General features: G+C 30.0%; 3 protein-coding genes and 1 non-coding gene across 4 annotated transcripts; all 4 read left to right on the top strand.

Annotated features, from left to right (window-relative positions):
* Positions 1-1,209: 1,209 nt before the first annotated feature.
* Positions 1,210-4,924, top strand: LOC108481574 (protein DOUBLE-STRAND BREAK FORMATION). The gene is made up of 6 exons (XM_017784687.1): positions 1,210-1,392; positions 1,480-1,613; positions 1,701-1,908; positions 2,346-2,489; positions 3,066-3,207; positions 4,743-4,924. Exons 1-6 carry the CDS (start codon positions 1,210-1,212, stop codon positions 4,922-4,924), a joined length of 993 nt encoding a protein of 330 aa, XP_017640176.1.
* A 5,229-nt stretch (positions 4,925-10,153) lies between these two features.
* LOC108482389 (LOB domain-containing protein 12-like) lies at positions 10,154-11,360 on the top strand. Its single transcript, XM_053025645.1, has 2 exons — positions 10,154-10,430; positions 10,950-11,360. Exons 1-2 carry the CDS (start codon positions 10,272-10,274, stop codon positions 11,319-11,321), a joined length of 531 nt encoding a protein of 176 aa, XP_052881605.1. The 5' UTR covers positions 10,154-10,271; the 3' UTR covers positions 11,322-11,360.
* Positions 11,361-17,755: 6,395 nt separating this feature from the next.
* Positions 17,756-20,163, top strand: LOC108482064 (uncharacterized). The gene is made up of 2 exons (XM_017785168.2): positions 17,756-18,795; positions 19,637-20,163. Exons 1-2 carry the CDS (start codon positions 18,016-18,018, stop codon positions 19,850-19,852), a joined length of 996 nt encoding a protein of 331 aa, XP_017640657.1. The 5' UTR covers positions 17,756-18,015; the 3' UTR covers positions 19,853-20,163.
* A 778-nt stretch (positions 20,164-20,941) lies between these two features.
* Positions 20,942-21,012, top strand: TRNAG-GCC (transfer RNA glycine (anticodon GCC)). Its single transcript has one exon. It is a non-coding gene; the product is annotated as a tRNA-Gly (tRNA).
* Positions 21,013-21,025: the final 13 nt, after the last annotated feature.

The raw sequence follows: 21,025 nt of genomic DNA, 5'->3' as shown, positions 1-21,025 counted from the left end.
CCATCTGGCTTAGAAAGTTATTGGATTACTTAAATGTTAGACAAATGGAAGCAACTAAAATTAAGGTTGACAACCAGTCTGCTGTTGCCATTACCAAGAACCCTGTGTTCCATGGCAAAACAAAACATTTCAAGATCAGGTATCACTTTGTAAGAGAAGCTGAACTTGATAAGGAAATCTGCTTGGTACATTGTTGTTGGAGGGATTAGCTTGCTGATGTTCTGACCAAGCCATTGGCTGCTGGAAGGTTCGAATGTTTAAGGAAAGAGATTGGAGTTTGCTACCTTGTAGCCAAGGAGGAGTGTTCAAAGGTGGCAACTACAGCAGCAACATGCATGCTACCATGCAGTCATGCACGAGCATAAAAGTGACCAAGCAGTCCAGCTGAGGCATTGAAATGTCCATGGTGTAATTCGGTTGAAGAACCATTTTTGTAATAATTGACTTTTATTAGTTTGTCTGTTATCCTTTTATGTAATGTTCAGCTAAGATTAATCATATTGTTAGTTGATTTAGTAGTCATTTTAGGTTGTCATTATTCTGATTTTACAGCTTAGCTACTTGCACAAGCAAGCCTTGTTTTCTTTCAATGTAATCCATTTACTTATGTATCATGTAACTTTACTTTTCAAGTAACAAGTATAGCCAACTTGTTCTCTCATTTTGTTCATCCGATTTTGCTTCTGTTTTGAGCTTTCAAACACAAAATTTCTTTGCTTTGTTTCATCGAACATTTGATTGAAACTTAACACATACTTTATCCGGGTTTATTACTTTGTTGCTCCAAATTCAACAAGAGGTTCATATTTTATCCGGGTAAATTAAATCTGTTTCTCTTCCTGTGTGAAAAAACTCAACAAAGACTTATTCCTAATGACATCTTAAACAGATTCTTTGAGGTATCTTTATCAGTTTGGATTAATGATAATACAGAAAGCTCTCTTAATTTGCTTTTGGATGATTTTGAATGACCTGTTTTTAGACTCCTCTGCTGGTTCATTTGGAAACAACGTAAGAACTTTGTCTTTGCAAATGAGAATTGTAATGCAGATAATATCATCCTACAAAGTAGGATTAGAGCCATGATCGGCATTTGATGGGTGCCACCAGAGGATGTTTGGGTGCTATTAAAGGAGATGAACAAATTATGATGGTCTTAATTCGGCCTGGAAAAGGGCTTTCAAGAAGATACTTGTAGAAAGTGATAACATGCATGTAGTGCAACTTCTAAGTATAAAAGAGGTGAGCTCCAATGTTGGGCTGGTGCGAAGCATTGTTGAAATGATGGATAGACATTGGACTGTCAAGTTTTCTCATGTTTATAGAAAGTCTGATTTTATGGCTAACTTTGCTGCATCTTCGACTCCCGGAATTTCCCATGAAAGGGATTGCGTAATTTGAACATTTTAGTTGATATTAAAAAAAAAAAAGAGGAGACTTTCAAATTTATATGAGTACCGACAGTTGGACTTGGAGCAGAGTTTCCAAAAAAAAATCAAACAAATCCCTTGCCCGCCAATTCCCATTCCATTCTCCAATCCAAATATGTCAGATACGGACTCTATGGTAGCTCAGCAAATCGCTCTTTTCCACTCCCAAATCAACAAGAAAAGGTTCATTCAATGTCGCAGCGAAATCTTCATTTTTCCATCATCTTGCTTTGATTACGTTTAATGCTTTTTTCCTTTCGATCTTCGCAGATTCAACGACGATTCTCTTCGCATTCTGGAATCAGTTCTCGCCTCCAATGACGTTAAATCGCTTTTTCAGCTACGATCCACCTTGAAAGAGTTCATCAGATCTGAATCTCTCTCCGCTATTCGCCATATTGCAGCCAAAACTGTGGATCAGCAGCTCTCAACTCTCGAATTCTTCGTCGGAGCCTTCGCTATCATCGGCGATATAGAGGTTACAAAATATCCTTAATTTCCTCTGATCGTTGCTATTACCGGTGTTTAATTCACTCGGTGTTGTCACGGTGATTGGCATAAAAACATCCGATTGAAATTTTCATCATCATCATCATCATCATCATCATATATGCTTTTACTAGCAAGAAATGAATCCAACTCTATACTTTTTAATATTTGAGTATTCAACTATCGACTAGAACCATAAGAAAATCATGCATTGATCAATAAAAAAAAAACACGTTTGGTAGTTAAATTGGACGAAGAAAGTCATGCATAATAGAGTTCTTTTTTAGTCTATCTAAAATAACATAGATCATATGGAAATGTAAACGTAAAAACCCACACACATATGTATAGCGTTGTACTTCAAGCTGGCAATATAAGGATTTTACTATTTTCCCTGTCCTTGATTTTTTCTTTCTTATGGTTCAGAGTTGTTTGGCATTGAGGTACGAGGCTCTGGTTCTTCGCGAACACAAGTCTCATATCCATCAATGGTTGCAAGTTTCACCTGTGGAATGGCTCAATTTTGCGGAGCAATCATTAGATAACTGTTTCTATGCTATTGCTGCAAAGGTATTTTTAAAAAATGAATGTTTTTCACCATCTATTTCAATTATAAAAATAAAGGTAAACTACAAAAATAATCACTTTTATTTATTTAAGATTACATTGTAGTCACTTATGTTTGAAATATTACATTTTAGTCACTTATGCTATTATTATGTTATGAAGTGGTCACTCTACCGTTAAACCCCGTTACCTCCCTAACAGTGGTCCTACGTAGTAGTCCAAATGGGTTTTAAATTCTAACTTAGATATCTTACGTGGCAGTTCAAATTAAATTTATTTAATTAAAAACCTATTTTTATCCCAGCAATTGAATATCTAAGTTGGCATTTAAAACCTATTTAAATTGCCACATAAGACTGCTGTTAAGGAGGTATCGGAGTTTAACAATAGAGTAACCGCTTCGTAACAAAACGATAACATAAATAATTAAAACGTAACATTTCAAATATAAATAACTAAATTGTAATTGTAAAAAAATTGACTATTTTTATTGTTTATTTTTTTAAGCCTTTGGGATTTATTCTTCAAGTTAAATGAATAGTGTGGGTTTCTCGATTAATTTGATTATGGCTTCTACAGGCTTGTGATTATGCATTATCATGCTTTCACAGGAACGAAATTGTACGGTCCAAAACAGATGAATCGTGTGAAAATTTGCAACTTACTGAAAAAATAACCAAACTCAAGAACTGTGCTCTAACACTGGCAGCTTCCCGCTCTGGTATGTTCCTCGGTACATATTTTATTAGTTAAAATTAGGATGTGCAATTTTCAGTTGAATTGAATTACTTCGATTAGTTGGCCATCAAATTTAATTTGATCAAAGATAAGTTAAATTTTTTAATTTTAATTATCGATTAATTTTATTTAAAATTGAATAATATCAATCAATTAGCAAATTTTAATAATATATGTTGTACATCTATGAAACGATAGCTATATGCCTAATATATTATAGATAAATTGGATATATAGTATAAAAGCCCACCATATAAAAACTAAGGAATTGTAATTATTGCATTTTTTAACTTTTATAAATTAATAAAATAAAGAAAAATATTCATTGTGTTTTTATCATGTTTTTAACTTGTTTGAAGAAAAAACTACAAATTTCAGTTAATTTCATTAAACGACTGAATTAATCAAAATTAATTTAGTTTAGTTAATAAGTTTCAAAAAAACTTTCAGTCTAATTAAAAGTTAAAAGTTTCAAAATTTTGATTAATTCAATTAATGATAGCTTAATTCAGATATTAACTAAACTGACTATTTGAACATCCTTAATTAAAATATGCTTCAAGTTCTTATACTTTTTGTATATTTATTTAGTCCTGCTTTTATTTCTAACCTATCTCTCAACTTTTCATATTTTAAAATTCATGTCCAATTGTTAATACCATTAAAATTCCTGTGTTAAACTCACTAGTGTGACACTTTAAATAAAAACACACTCAGTTGATAGTCATGTAATAAAAAAACTTAACGTTGCAATGAATCTAAATTTAATAGAAGAATTTTAACAACTGAACTTGCATTTTAAATCCTAACTTGCTATATTATTTGTAAATTTGAAATTTAGTCCCTCTACTTTTATTTTTAAGAATCTAGTTCTAGTTTGCAAAATTTCAAAATTCAGGTTTAATTATTAACATCGTTAAATTCTTTTGTTAAATTTGTCATGCGACATTTTGAAATAAAAAATACTCAAAACTTTTTCATTTTTATTTCTAATACTAACATTAGAAAGTGAAGAAAGTGAGGTTTTATAGTTGAAATAAAATGAGCTGTATTTTTAGTTGTTTTATTAATTCTCTCTTGATTTGCTTCATTAATAAATTTCTTAATATTTTTTTACTAATTCAAGAAAAAGTTGGGTATTAGTTTTAGAATATTAATGATATATATAAGAATATCTATGTATATATTTTAAATGGAAAATTTTATTAAAGGAAAAAAATTCGGATTAATTGAATATATATATTTACTATTTGTCAATTTTTTTATGATTCTAATATTACATTTTTAAATTAAAAATAGAGGATTGAAATCGTAGAATGATTAAAATTGAAAGGTGAACTTTGAACCATATTTTAACTTTTATTCTACTATTACATGTTTACAATCCATTTCGTATGCATATCATTGGTATCGAATTGATGTTTTCCATCTATATGCTAATGAAAAGCATGCAATCGCTTTATTCCTGCATGTGCATGATTTCATGCCCTGAAAAGTGATTTAAAGCACATTTCACAGTTAAGGCACAGGCAGCAGAATACTTGAGAAAGAGAGCGAGTGAGGAATGCAACTCACAGCCTCCAATTTGTAAGCCAGCACCTTGTGCTGCCAGCACTCTGTACAGAGATGGCATTAAAAAGCGCAATGACCGGAAACTGAATGCAAGTCGAAGGGTGGTATCGTGTTCAAGTCAACCGTGAATTAAAGGCATCTATACCCGATTTCCCTGCACCAGGCACAATGAGTTAGCATTGAAGGTCCCTTTCTTTTTTATGCTGTGTAATTTTACTCTTTCACATTCACATGATAGGAGTTTTATGAAAAATAATATGATAACTAGCATATCTCCTAAAACGCAGTTTTGAGAATGTCTTTCACACACTCATTCTCTCCAGCTGAAAACCAGTCTCTTGCCTTTCAATTTTAAGCCCTGCTGGCTCTGCTATGGGCTAGAAATTATAGATTTTATACATTTAAGCTAGCAAGGTTCAGAAACAATATCCATAAAGGTCCTTGCCCTGGGCAACCAAAAGGTAGCCCCAAGTTTGCTTATCTATCATTGCACTTAAAAAAAAAAAAGAAAAAAGAAAAAAAAGGAGTTTGGACTTTAGCTAACCCATTTTGCCATTGCATTACATATTGGTTGCTAATTATACTCCTAGTTGTTATATATTTTTACATTTAAAATTTAATTTCTCTATTTTTCAGATTTAGAAATATTAATTTAATTGTTAACATCATTAAAATTTTCATAATAAATTTAAGTTTATTACATAATTATCAAGTGATACTTTTTATTTTAAAATATTTGTTAACATCATTAAAATTTTCATAGTAAATTTAAATTTATTACATAATTATCAAATGATACTTTTTATTTTTAAAATTATATAATTGAATTTAACTGAAAATTTTAATAGTGTTAGGATCTAAACTTTTAAATTTTAAATTTTCAAATCGTTTTCTTACTGAAAAAAACACTGTTATTTCCTGAGAATGCGTAATTGTATAGAGTTGCTTAAGGATACTTATTTTAATTCGTTGGTTGGACTTTGGACAATTTAACTTTTGTAGGCATAAATATTCAATAGTCAACGCTACTACCAAGGTTAGAACGGAACATGTTTCATCATGTTTGAGGAATTATTTACATTAGTTTTCCTTTTTTAAGTTTTCTTATGAAGTAGGTTAAAAGAAATGGGTGGTATTTTTGTTGGTTTTGACTTTTGACCATTAATTTGGAATAAAACGCCAACTGATTCTGCAATATTTTAAAAGTCATTATTGCTAAAGAAATTAAGGGATGGCTAGGCTAATTAGCAGCTTAGAAAACAAAGTTAAAAATGTTGAAAACATGTTATAACTTAAAGGCTAAAAGCTATTATACTTTTTTACTGTTAAATAAGTCATATTAACCTAATTTTAACATGTATCCTCAGCCTTAATGTTTGAACTTCTTCTGAAATAAGCTCCTAACTTTTAATTTTATACTAATTTGATTATAATTACATTTCTTATTTAGGATTACATCTGTACATGTAGTCCTAAACTCTACCACTTTAAAGGTAAAGATAAGACTTAGCACTGCAGCAAAGAATCGAAATTGCGTGTTTATTCATGTTGTGTTGATCATGTGCGTAATTACTGCTTTCTCCTTCCGTTGTTATTTTATTTATTCCATGGCATCGAGTTTGATTATTAGACTCTTATTAATTAATATATACATTTCAGTTTGAATGGATCAGATGTATATATCTGTTCTCGCGTTGGAAATCCAACACCACACACTGTTCAAGCAATTGAAAAATTTTCAGGTCAGTAGCGCTTTGAGATGTTCCCATTCTTAAAAAGATTGCTTCTAATCCCCACCGTTTTCTAGAATATTGAAAAAATTATGCATAATACAAGAACCGAATCTTCCAAATCACCATCTTCATTTAATGTCCTGCATCGGAGCTTGCATGTTTTATAGGCCTCTAAAATTGTGAAAAAAGATGTCTGTTTTTCTTTTTCTTTTTTCCTTCATAAAATATTACAGTAAAAGATGTTTTACGAGTTTTTTTATATTGACCCCCTTGACTTGGGATGTCAATTTTTTTTTTATCTCTTCTAAAGTTTAATCTATTTATTTTAATTTGATATAATTTGAGATTTTATTTTTATAATATTGTTAGTTAATTCAATTTGTTAGAGTTAATTTATCATTAAGGTTAAAAATTATTTTTGAAAAATATTGTAAAATAAACTTTTTAAAAGTTTAATAGTGTCTACTATTACTGTTAAAAAATGTTGTAATGAGAAGATAAAATGTTACTTCATTGCAAAACACTTTTCCAAAAATTAATGATTTTGATTTTTAATTTAAGTTAAAATTTCAATATAAAATCAAATTTTGGTTTAAAAATTTATTTTAAAATTTCTTATTTAAAATCAAAGTTTAAGTTGAAAATTGCTTTTTGCATATGATTTTTTTAAATTAATTCATTGTGCTGACGTAATATTTATTTTTGGAAATGATGAATTTAAAACTAAAATAGCTATTATTAACATTTATAAAAGTAGTAGGATTAGACAATGCTTAGGGGTTTGGAACTTGGAAGGAAGCCAGCCAAGAGCCCAATGCAGTGAATACGCGCTTTGAGGTAATGCAAATAAAAAGGAATTTGTTTAAACTTGTGATAAGAATCATAAATAAATTGAAAAACAAAAGACATAGACTTAGTTTATAAGAAAAGGTTCATATGGCATGACAACTAGGGAAGTAGGAGAACATTAAAAAGGAGCTTGGTATCATGTGGAAGACATTTAATGCAACAATAATCCTAGATAGGTTTTAGGGTTTCTCCTACAAAACTCTTTTCAGTTTTAATTGTTCTTCAATGTTAGCTTCATGTCAGATCTCATTAATTGCTTCTAAGTGTTGTGGCTGCTATTCATAATATATTCTTCCATTTCTGTAAAAGCTTAGGCGAGGAAACTTAAATTTTCATTAGGAAAATAATGCATCAATCATCACAAACACACATTCATATATAAATATATATATATAACATGTTAAGTAGTGTAAAGCAAGACAAGTTATAATTTCCTACAACAAGAAAAAAAAAAAAACCTAAAAGATAAGGTACTAATCCATATTACATAATAATATAAGTAATAACTATATGGTCTCATTAACATCAATTGTTTCTTTTTTATATAAATCTTATTAGTCATCAATCTTTATACTTTCTAAATTTTGAACGAAAAATTAATCAGTATTATAGAAATCACGATATTAGAAAAATCATGATATTAGAAGTTATATTGTATTTTATTCTTTCTATTTAAAAATATGTAATTTAGTTTTTATACATTATATCGAATAACAAATTGGTCATTTCTGTAAAAATTTCATCCATTTGTATTGTTAAAAATTGACTTGATTGATGAATAATAAAATAGTGACACATGGCGTTCTATATGTACATACTTTTGTTTCTGTTATTTTTTATAATAAATATATTTTATGTCTTAATTTTAGATGTCACAATGAAGTAGTTATTATATGCTTATAACAACCTTTATATTTAAATCTTTTAAAATTTCAAATTAAAAAGCTATAATATTAAGGGAAAATATTTGACTCTACAAAGGGTTAAGGGGTTGATAAGTGTCTTATAGATGTATAGTAAAACATTAAAATTAAATATTAAAAAGAAGAGAGATGCATGACAATTTTTAATGATGCTTGTGGAATTAAAAAGTACACTGCAAGTGTACCAAATACTAACCTTAATATTAATAATATTATCAATTAGTGAGACTTAAATTATATCTTTAATAAAATCTATGAAAATAATTTTATTGATTAAAATTATCTTTATTTAATAAAAGTTGGTCATTGTTCTTATATATAAAAAAATTAATTTTACAAGAAAAATGATTGATATAATGAAATATTGTTATAGAAGGTAAGTATTATAGAGGGGTTATTTGTATAATCTTTGGAGTTGTTTTACGAATACAATATCAACAATTATGAACTCGACATAATTTATTTATAATTTTTGTTTTAAATATAAAAAATAATGTATAAACAATAGTTATAATGAAGTGAAGTCAAAAACTTTCGAGTATTGTCTGTTAAGAGTCGATGAGTCTTTCAATAAATTGGTTTTTTTTTTTGTCAAGATTTTATCTCCTACCTCTAGATAGAGCTTGAATACTAGAGGCTACTTGAAGAAGTGAATGAGATTTCCACAAAATAAAAATAATAATACCTCAACCTAAGACAACACTGATCCATTAAAAATTATGTCAACTCCTAATAATTAACACTTCAAATACTTCTTAAAAAAATTAATCTCTCCTCACCAAATTCGAATTAGATAGTAAACTCACCTAAACTCTAAAACTCTTAATTCAAATAAGATAAATAATCTAAGACAGGTGAATTTTATATAAACTCAAAATAAGAAATATATATATGGTGGTATTGAATGTTAAGTATACGGGTGAGGTGCTAAACGTTCATTAATGGCAGCCAACATCGAGATTCGCAGGGTTAATGAAACGATGAGGGTGTGCGTATGAAAGAGAACGAGAAATGCTATGTATGTTTCCATGCATGTGAATGTACGCCAACAAACATTCATATGTAGCTCATTTCTCATAGTCTCGATCCGGTTTAAGATTTATATATTATTTTAAGTTTAGAATTAAAAGTGTTAATTTCAAATTCTTCTTCATTCTTTTTAAAAGATAATTTTTTAAATATTTTTTCTCAATTTATAAAATTAGAAATCATTTTTTTTACTATTTAATTAAATAATGTTACATATTTTTCAATTCCCACTCTATACTAATATTGCCCAAAACCAGGCACTCTTAAGAATTACTCTTCAACTCTATCATTATAATTAATTAATTTGTTCACACGTTATGTACGTAAATTTATAATTATATTTCCATATCTGTTAATAAATATTTCTTCTTGGGTATAATTCTTTAAAATACACATAATTTATTTCTATTAATTTTTCTGTCTTACTGGTTCGAGTATAAAATTATAGAAGAGTCAAACATCAAGAACGTGGGAACTACACAACTGCACCTGCATGGATGACAACCTATCACGCGCCAAGGCGGTGGTCAACTCACACCAGTTTGTTTCCCCCATAAGACCTCACTACCCTTGTTAATATCATGAATATTTGTGTTATACAGGGACATAAGTGTAAATAAAACACAGATATCTAGTGTTTTTTTTTCCTTCAATTATATTAAAATTAGCCTCCCTTTCATCAAATTCGATCCCAATACTTAAAAAATATTTTTAAAACCATTAAACATGTGGATTCATATTCCACATTAGGTGTGCAGTGATGGTGAAAGCACCCCCATTCAACCATTATAAATAACCCCCCATTTTATTCTCCTGTCTCTTCAAAACTAAGCTTTTGAAGTTTCAAGTTTCTTCCTTCTACATCAAAGAAACCTTTTTTTTTTTTTGGGGGGGGGATTTTGGTTTTTGGTTTTGGAGTATAAGAAAATAAAAAAGGGAAAATGGGGAGTGGTTCATCACCATGTGCGTCCTGCAAACTGCTAAGGCGGCGATGCGCAAAGGACTGCATCTTTGCGCCTTACTTCCCTTCGGATGATCCTCACAAGTTCGCCATTGTTCACAAAGTCTTCGGTGCCAGCAATGTTAGCAAAATGTTGCAGGTTTCTTTAACCTTCTCTTCCTCTCTCTCTTTCTTATGCATGCATGTTGTTGGAACTTTTGCTCGTTCTTTATTTCAAATGTTTTAGGTCGTATTACTCATGAAAACCTGATTTGATTAACCTAATTTAAATCTAATCAATCACAAAATTAGATAGTTTTATCTCTTTTAATTCAAGATTTCAACTCAAAATAATTCAAACCTAAATTGAAAAACAGTACAATGAAATCAAGGAAAAAAAAGTGCCTCTAGAAAATGAAAAAAATTCAATCAATACAATGATTTTAGATTCTTAAAAAATTATAATTCAATTTTTTGGAAATTAACTTTTAAGTTAATATAATTTTAGAAAACTTAAAAAATTTATTACTTAAATTTGATCCCAAAGAGCTGAACAAAAATAACCTAATCTCGAAATAACCCATAGTCAAATTGACCTGAAGTTGATTAGCAGATGGAAAAGGTTTTTTTTTTTTTTCTTTTTAAGTTAATGTGTATCTTCATTGTAAATCTGATATAGGAGCTACCGGTTCAGCAGAGAGCAGATGCGGTAAGTAGTTTAGTATACGAAGCAAATGCAAGAGTGAGGGACCCTGTATACGGATGCGTTGGGGCCATATCCTACCTTCAAAACCAAGTGTCGCAATTGCAGATGCAGCTGGCGGTGGCTCAGACCGAGATACTTTGCATTCAAATGCAGCACCACCAGGATGACTCGGCCTTGGCCTTGCCTACTCAAATGCAACACCATGATGATGATGATTACAAGCCTTTCCTTTTACCCACTACTCATAACTTAGATAACATCTCCCAATACATCAATTTCGCTTCTTCTAGCAATGTAATCCAAGACCCTGCTGCAACTGTCAAGAGAGAGTCCCTTTGGACTTAAATAAATAAAGTTAGCTCCTTTTGCCTTTCTAAAATGAAACCTTAATCCATATTTTCTTTAATTTCTCTCCCATTTTTCTTTTTTGGTGGGAATATGTATGGTAATTTGTTTTTGGGGCTTGCCCAAAATCACACTCCAATCCATGCTTAATTAAAAGCCAAATATATACCCTGCTCATTGAGTTGGTATTATCATTAAATTAGATACTAATTTAAATAGAAAATTATTAAAATTCAATTCTCTTTACATATTATTTTGATTTTTAGAGTTTTTTTATATAAAAAAATTTAAAATCTATTAATAAATATATGTTTTACATCAACAAAAGTTGGGTCTAATAATAACAATAAAGTATATTATACTTTACTAAGAAGAGAATACAAGTTTAAAGAAAATAACTTTAAAATGAACAGTTATAAATCTCGAAACTATTAATTAGATCCAACTTAATTATAAAATTACAAAACCCCATTATATACATAATTTTCACCAATGATGTGGCATAACATAGATATATAATGTTGTTGGGATGTGGAAAGGGAAGATTACTTATGATGGAAGGAGTCAAACTTGCATGTGAGGCAACGAGAATATTAGGGTTTTTATTAGACTTTAGAAAGCTTCTCTTTCTTCACAAACACGCCGTAACTTATAATGAATGGTTTGTAATTTTGTTTGGTCTAAACCTATCGTTAATCCTTTTTTTACTTTGACATTCATCGAAAATTATTGTGAATAGTTGATTCAATCGAAGTTTCACTAAAATGTAAGACTACAACTACTCGTTACTAATATATTTTTGTCATTCTTATATCGAGCCGTATAATTAATTTAACGAGTCTTCTATATTAAATGAGAAATTCATCAATCAAAGAAACAATATATAAAACTAAAAATAAAATACATCCGTAGACTTAAAAAGCTTAACCAATTCAAACATTTCACATCACTCACATAGTCACATTGTGCAAGTGCACCCCTAACCCAACAAGTATAGGGAGATTTACAACCTCACTTGCGCACAAGAGAGAATATTAATTTAGCCATTCAATAACTAGTAAGTTCGTTCACATATATAAATTCTACTTTTGATATCTAACCAATGTGAGACTAAACTTTCCATTTTTCTCAACATAATTCATAAATAGCTTACTTTAAGTATCAATTTCTCATTCATTACTCAATCATTTTGATCATATGATATTCCGTTTTAAAGATCTTATGGAGAGGAATATAAAACCATAATTTTATGATTCAAATCTCTACCTTTACTAATCAAGAATATGCCTCAAAGCTTCCAAAATATCTATTTTTTCAGACACTTGTATCAATATTGACAATTAAATACACTTGTTAAGTCCCATAATGATTTACTTTTGAAATGACTAACTTTAATCAAATATTGAGATTTAACTACATGTTTTAACCATCTTCTCTCCTGATGGGTTCTTTAAATAAAACTAACCAAGTTGGGTCAATTATAATTATTGTTTAATAAAATTCAAATTAGATTAAGAGCAGCCTATATTAGAATCAAGAAATGGATTAATATGTTTGGAGGAACACAGCTAGTAGAATCCAAACTCAAGCTAAAATTTTTATATTAGAGTTGAGGAAAATTTTAATTGTAATTTTGAGAAAAATTAAATTACTTATTTAAAAAAATTATTATAGTTTTAATAAAATCAATAGTTCCAAGCATTAAACTGGATAATTAAGTGAAAAATTAATTTAATTGAAACTGACTAATAATTAGGACAAATATATAGAAAAATTCACATGTTTACACGTGTGGTACTCAAAGTTACTGTTTTATGTAATACTTTCAGACTACATATGTATATACTTTTTATATACAATATTTAAGGTAAGAGATGAGGTCACACTGTTTAAATCCGTAATAAAAGAGTGTCTAACAAAAGTTTTAATCATTACTTCATTCAAATACATATGTATATACTTTGGCACCATATATATATGCTAAAACTTTCTTTAACCTACTGTTCATGACATGAGGAGATATAATTATGAAGAACTCTCTTTATAAACAAAGCTTTTATATATATATTTAATACTATATGATATATAAATATTATAACAACTACACATTCATTTCAAATTAAATAAATGTTATATAATTAAAAAAGTAATTAAGAAACTAATGTATCTAAGTTTCTACACAAGCATATAAATTTTCATTCTTTGTAAATATTTGAGTATATACTTAACTGTTTGTCAATGCATTGGACTATGATTTGCCTGATATCAACTCATCAACTCTACTGCGAAATAGATATTTGGATGTGTGCATAACATAACATACATGAGGCTGCTGGGAAATGTGCTCATATTGCAGTAAACATGTAATTGTTTTTTTTATGTATTTGAATGATGAACAAATAAATAAAGTTAATTTCACATTTTACTATTATATTTTTTGTGTTTCTATCTTTTATGTTTTGCATACATAGTGAAATTGTGACAAGTAAATATTAGTTCATTGGTTGTCTATGATCAGTGGCATTGTAAGAATGTTTACATTGCGAGAAAGACAACTTACTTCAGTAGATAATCTAAACGAGTCTATAATCCCATAAAAGAATCAAAGTGAGCATTTGATTCAAATACTCGAAAAGATATTTATGTCATCTACAATTCCAATTAAGGAGATGACTAGTCTTAGGTAACATTCCAAAAATTTTGAATTTGTCGAAATTTTGAAAAAAGTCAGAAATTGAAAATTTAAAGAGTTATGAGACATAAAAGATAGGTGCATAAGATATTTGGAAAAGTAAAAATATTAATATAAATTTATTTAGAAAAACAATTAAATTAATGGAAAGTATTGGGACAAGGTGAGAAAATTAGGTGTTGAATGATTAAATTAAATTGATGAAAAAGGAGGAGAGACTAGAGGTGAAAATATATCAAAGGAAATAGGACACATGGGTGTTATTATAGAAAAAGTGAAAGGGTAAAATGGTAAAAGAATTAAAATATAATTATGAAAAAGTAATGGCTTAATTGTAATTAAGTGAAAAGGGCAAGATGGTAAATAACATAAAAAATATTTTTGTATAGATAAATTGATGGAAGAAACTAGAGAAACGGAGAAAAGAAAGAATAAAATGGTTATAATTAGCCATGGTACTTCACGTCAGCCACCGTTTTTCCACCATTTCAACTTTTATTTTTCTTTTAATTTAGTCCCTCTCACCAAATACAAATCAATTAAGCTAGTTTCTTCTAAATTTCTTCAAGATCAGTGAGTAAAATTAGTAGAGAAGTGTAGTAACTACCCAACTATTAAAAGAAATGCATTCATGCCTGTCTCGGAGGAGAGAGAAAATAACAATTAGTGTTGAATACAAGTGATTAAGAAAAAGTGAAGGGAAGTGAGGAACAAGTAGAGAAATAAAGTAAAGGAAGAGCTAAAGGAGGAAGAAGAGGAAGAAAGCTTGATTCCATATTTTGAGTTGTAAGTACAACTAGATTCTTACTTGTTTTGATTATGAAGTTAATTGTTAGAATGAATATAATTTTAATATGGCATTTAATTACAAATTTATAAGTTGAATAAGTGAAGAATAAGGCTTGATAATGATTAAATATAATAAACAATGAATTGATTGTATTTAGTAAGTAATATGTGATAAAGAAATTGAAAGAGATGTGAGAAAATATTTAGAGTGCAAAAAATACTAAATTATAAAGGATGTAAAAGTCGATGGAACTATATATTTATGTAAGTAAATGTGAAGAGAAATATCTGAAATAATGATATGTGAAATAATGTACAGAAGTTTGATAAAAAATAAAAGACAAGAAAAGAAATAATTAATAAAGATTAGTGATGAATTATGGAAATTATATTAATTGGTGAAACATATTTCATGTATTAAAAGAATTATAAATTCTATTTGTGGATTTGGTGCCTGAAGGACAAAATTTAGAGAAAAAAATGAAAATGACATGTGAATGTGATAAGAAATTATGGCGGAATATGGAAGTTAAATAGAAAAATGAAATATGTTATATATGAAATTGAAAGAAAAAGATATTGTTACATGAAATGTCATGATGAGGTATAAATTGTAAAATAAGTAAAAGTGATAGGTGAAATGTATAATAAGAATTATTAGTGGAATTATGGAAGATTATTAAATATTGTGACAATTATACGAAGTATTGTTATAAGGATTAAATGGTAAAAAGTGTAAAAGTGACGTGTGTATATTATGACTTGCCCCAATAGATGAGATAAGAACTATTGACATATTAGTGGCATGCCATTAAAGAATTTTAGCACGCTCTCTGATTATTAGTACGTTAGTACTCTCTGATTATTAGCACGTCAATGCTCTCTGTTCAACCGTCTCGGCGATGTCCTGTTCTGTTCCGTATATCCTGTGTGTTCTATTAAGTTTAATGAGCCTCTAAAAAAAGTACAAAACTATTTTAGTGATTATTGAATTATATAGATTATATGTGTTGAAAAGTTTTGAAATAGAAAAAAAAAATATGGTTGAAATAAGTAAAGCAAATTATTAGAAATTTTAGCTTAATGGAGTAAATGAGAATTTAAAAGCAAATCATGTGATTCTAGTATTATATAGATGTTAATTAAATTAATATGTTTAGTTGGTGTTTAATGAGTAAATAATAATAAATGTGGACTTAATTGTAAGAATAAGTGAATTGATTGGTAAATTATGTATGATGAATACAAGCAAGTCAATTAAATGTTTCCATGCAGTAAAAATAAATAAATAATAATTTATAATATAGATTATGATCTAAATATTAGTTGTACTTACTAAGCTAGTAATAGCTTAATGCGTGTTCATACGCATAGGTTAAAAGTAGAGGAAAATTATTTTTGAAGATTAAAGGCACCTCATCAGGTATTAATTTCTGTTGTTTCAGTAAATGGCATGTACCTAGGTGTGTGTATTAAGGTTGAATGTGATGGGACTTAAATGCGAGTCTCGATGTTTGCTTAATTCATATGAAATAGTTTAAATGTCAATTAAGTGATATAAGAAAATTAGATTTTAGAATGCTTAATTACGATTTATTGAATTAAATTGGCTTAAAATATGAGATGTGAACAATGGTTAAACTAGGTAAACTTTAGGAATTAATTTGGCAAATTATCCCTTGAATTTCAAATTTAAACATGATTACTGAAATCCACATAGTCACATTCCCTATTTTTCACAATGACCCTTCTTTCACTTTAGTATATTGTTCTAAATGTAAGAATGCTAAAAAAAAAAATTTATTTCGACTTATCTCTAACATCAATAATTAATATACTAAAATAACGAAACTGATATGTACAAATTATAATGTTATTTTTATTTAGAAATTATTATTAGAGTTTCTGAAAACCAATGTATCACTTCTATACTTGATTCAGTAATCAGGTTGGGCATAGGGGTGTTACATCTTGACTATCAGAGCAATTAGCTCCACGAGTAGAGACATAGATGTACTCATTGGAAGAATGATTTATTGGATTGGACCAAAGTTGAATTAATTTTGAATCTGATTGTGAATTGATTCACTTGTGACGTTCATTGTGTGACTTACCTAAATCCTGAGTTAGCCACTAACTATACGTATGTAACTCATTTGCTTTGATATAAGTGGAGACTTATGCTTTAAAGATGATTGAGTCGATAGTCGGTACGTTGGGTACATAACTTGTGTATGGCATGAATTTATTAGCAAGAATGAAATTCAAACTTCAAAATTGAAAAATTCAAACTTAAAACAATTTAGAATTCAACTTCGTGGCTTAATTAAGTCCTAATTTAAGAATACTTCTCAAAAATATTTTTGAAATAAAAACATTTCTAAACAAGCTGTTTTTTAGAGAAAAAGTGACTCAAAAACACTTTTTCAGAAATTAAAAATTTTAATTTCTTCCCAAATTTTTTTTTTAAAAGTATTTTTAAGAAGTATACTTAAACTAGCTAACAACAAAAAGAAACAAAGGGAGCGCCATCCTCAGACCCATGCCCTTTATTATGGATTCAAGTCCAAGCTTGTAGCCCAATGAATTTTCTGGTCAAAGTTGTTACACGATTGATTGTTGTCCAAACTAACTTTTTAGAAGAAAAAGATTTCTTTAAAATTTTTATTATTTAAGGACCTAAAATGTTTTGGTCAAAATTAACTGCTAAATTATCAATTTTATCTTGTTGTACTTTAGAAAACTATGTGGTCCAATAAAAGGGTTTGATATGTTATGTTTTCATTAGAAACTATCCTGTTTTGAGAAGCAAATGAAAAATTTCCCAATTTTGACTTTTAGCAAAAAGAAAAGAAAAAAGAAGAGGACTAATTGGAAAAAAAGGATGTAATTAGAGGACTAATTTTGGATTTAAGCCAAAACAAAATCAAATCTTTTATTCAAATCGCTCTGCTTTGACAAAAACGTAAAAATTGAAAAGAAACCCCGAATTCTTGGAACCCTAAGGCGACTTGTCCAACTTCATCTCTGACTTTTAGAGCTTCAAGTTATCCCCCAGTAATAATAAGAACCTTGAAAAACAAAGCCTTTTTTTTTTTTTTCTATACCCCCATCTCTTCGAATTATTCCATTAAGTCTTAATCTTTCAATTTGGAAGAATAAATCTTTGAATGATTCCTTCATTCCAATAAAAAGCCCAAATCTTTGTTTTTGATGTCAACAGAAGCTGCCACAACAAATTTCCAAAGTTCAGATTTCCAGCCGGTGGCGCAGCCGCCGGATTTCCGGCCGGAGGTGACTGTCAGTCCCCATGACGGGCTCCGCTTTTGGCAGTTCATGATTGCTGGCTCCATAGCCGGCTGCGTTGAGCATATGGCTATGTTCCCGGTTGACACCGTTAAGACCCATATGCAAGCTCTCGGGTCTTGCCCCATAAAATCAGTGGGTGTACGTCAGGCGCTCCGTTCCATCCTCAAATCGGAAGGCGTACCGGGGTTATACCGGGGAATAGGGGCAATGGGTCTCGGGGCGGGTCCGGCCCATGCCGTTTATTTCTCCGTGTACGAAGTTTGCAAGAAGTATTTCTCGGGTGGGAACCCGAATAACTCCGCTGCTCATGCGGTTTCCGGCGTTTTCGCGACGGTCGCGAGCGACGCCGTTTTCACCCCTATGGATATGGTGAAGCAACGGTTACAGTTGGGCAACAGTGCTACTTACAGAGGGGTGTTGGATTGCGTTAGGAGAGTGTTGAAAGAAGAAGGTTTTGGGGCGTTTTATGCTTCCTACAGGACGACGGTGGTCATGAATGCGCCGTTCACGGCGGTTCATTTCGCCACTTACGAGGCGGCGAAAAGGGGTTTGATTGAGATTTCACCGGAGAGTGCGAATGACGAGCGGGTCATTGTGCATGCTACTGCTGGTGCCCTTGCCGGAGCTTCAGCTGCCGTTGTCACTACGCCGCTTGATGTAGTTAAAACTCAGCTGCAATGTCAGGTAAGTCGAGGCCTTTTTTTCTTGCCTGTTTTTATTTTCCTAATGCTTTAATCTGTCTATGCAATGCTTTTAGGTTGAAAAGTTTTTGAGGATTCAATTAGAAGGATTTAAAGTTTGGTATCAATTTAAAGCATCTTTTTTTGTTTGAGGACATTTGCTGTAATTAACCCATGCTGTAATTTACCCATTTGAAGATTGTTAATGCTTTTGTTATCTTGATTTAAACCTTACAAATTCTTCATTTTTAATCCCTCTAATTTTAGAAACATGCATTTCAATCCCGATGCCAACTTTTTTACATTAATTCTGTTGAATAACATGTGATGATGTGGCATATAGACATTTGCATTTTTCTTTTGGAAAAAGAATTGTATGAATCTGTGATTGCAAAAAGAATTGTATGAATCTGTGATTGCACTTCGTCTCTATCTCTCTCCAATGCGAGACCTCCTGATTTTCAGCTTTTTTATTCTCAAGAGAAAAAATCTGATTTGTCATTCTCATATTAAAAAAGGATAAAAGATGATCAGAAATCACAGTTTACTTCATATTTTAGAAAGATAGAAAGGTATAACATTTGTCAAAGTATACATTTCGTGATGAAATTATAATAGAGGATTCAAATCGGCCTATAGGGACCTTATATGCAATTTTAAGTGTCTAGCGTTGCTTCTATACAATTTACTAAAGCATGCTTTTCCTTGTATACAATACATGTGCATTTAACTGCTTGCTCATAAAGTCTTTTCTCTTGCTCCATCTTGTTTCATGTTAACATCCATTGAATGTGTATTTTTTACTTAAATCTGTTGATTCAATTATGCAAAATGTATTACGGCAGGGTGTATGCGGATGCGATCGGTTCAAGAGTAGTTCTATCAGCGACGTGATTAAAACGATAGTTAAAAAGGACGGATACAAAGGCCTCATGAGAGGATGGATTCCTCGAATGTTTTTCCACGCACCTGCCGCCGCGGTCTGCTGGTCTACATACGAGGCCGCTAAAACGTCCTTCCAAGAACTCAATGCTAGCACCGAGAGTGGCAGTGTCACCTGAAATACCTTACGATTTTATGGCCAATGTATTATGCAGTTGCGTGACCGACATCGGAAGGTATGGTGGAAAGATGTCGGGTTCACACAGTGGTGGTGGAGGCCTGGAGAGGTGAGGAGGACTTGCTTACAGGCATTGTTAATGGTGGCACCCAAAGGGTGTATCCTCTGCAATTTATTGTAATCAATTGAATGGTAATAAAGGTTTGGAGTCATTTCCTAGCCAGTTATTTTTGTTAAATCATCATCTGAGATCTTTTGTTTTTGGTTTCATGAAATGCAAGGCTTTGATTTTTATACCCAAAAGATTAAAAATATTATGATGTTTTTTATTTTAGTTTTACATATGTGGTTTGTTATTTTACCTTTTTTTTTCAATTTTGTAAAGTAAAAATAATTTAAATAATTTAATATAATGATAGGTAAATTTTACATCTTAAATATTTAATATAAGTTATTTATAAAATCATGTTATCGTATTTTATAGAATCTAAATTCATATATCAAAAGGGATCTAGTAATCAAATTTAAGGAATAAAATAACAATCCTATTAACAATAATATAATAATTAGTGCTAACTAATTTTTAATAACAACATACGTTGCATGTGATTTTACGTGTTTAATTTTTTAATTAATTTTAAATAAATATTTTTTTTTATTATAAGAGAGGATTCAAATCCGGCTATATGGACTATCCATGAGAATTGATTTCCTCCATTATTCACCACCAAAACAGTCGACTTTTCATCCTGTCTTAAATAGGGTGAATCAAATGTTATCGATAAATATTATTGAAAACTCAAAACATTATTAATCCAACAAAACTTTCTCAAACTATTTTTCCTTATTTACAAATTTCAGGAGGTGTTAAAAAGTGTTACATATACTATTGCTCTACTTTATTTTGGATTAGAACAATTTCAATTAGGTCATTTTGTATTTTAAAATTAATTTCGAGTTTATATCGATTTTTATTTATGAAATTGTCAATTTGGTATAGTTTTGAGTTTTGCACATTCTAGATTCGTATAATTTTGAGTCAATTCTAAATTAAGTACATTATCAGCTAATCAAACTTTTTAAGCAAGCAGCACCATTGGTCTAGTGGTAGAATAGTACCCTGCCACGGTACAGACCCGGGTTCGATTCCCGGCTGGTGCAACTTCTTTTTTGT

Source organism: Gossypium arboreum, chromosome 1 (assembly GCF_025698485.1).
Source record: "Gossypium arboreum isolate Shixiya-1 chromosome 1, ASM2569848v2, whole genome shotgun sequence".
Taxonomy (NCBI): domain Eukaryota; kingdom Viridiplantae; phylum Streptophyta; class Magnoliopsida; order Malvales; family Malvaceae; genus Gossypium; species Gossypium arboreum.
The sequence above is the reverse complement of the archived record's forward strand: the minus strand, read 5'-3'. Positions and strand labels throughout refer to the sequence as shown.

Excerpts from the sequence above, each read along its gene's own strand:
- LOC108481574 (XM_017784687.1), top strand. The coding sequence starts at position 1,210 with ATGCATGTAGTGCAACTTCTAAGTATAAAAGAGGTGAGCTCCAATGTT. Across the intron at positions 1,614-1,700 it reads TCCCAAATCAACAAGAAAAG|ATTCAACGACGATTCTCTTC; the intron begins GTTCATTCAATG and ends CGATCTTCGCAG. Across the intron at positions 3,208-4,742 it reads ACTGGCAGCTTCCCGCTCTG|TTAAGGCACAGGCAGCAGAA; the intron begins GTATGTTCCTCG and ends CACATTTCACAG.
- LOC108482389 (XM_053025645.1), top strand. The coding sequence starts at position 10,272 with ATGGGGAGTGGTTCATCACCATGTGCGTCCTGCAAACTGCTAAGGCGG. Across the intron at positions 10,431-10,949 it reads ATGTTAGCAAAATGTTGCAG|GAGCTACCGGTTCAGCAGAG; the intron begins GTTTCTTTAACC and ends AATCTGATATAG.
- LOC108482064 (XM_017785168.2), top strand. The coding sequence starts at position 18,016 with ATGTCAACAGAAGCTGCCACAACAAATTTCCAAAGTTCAGATTTCCAG. Across the intron at positions 18,796-19,636 it reads AAACTCAGCTGCAATGTCAG|GGTGTATGCGGATGCGATCG; the intron begins GTAAGTCGAGGC and ends GTATTACGGCAG.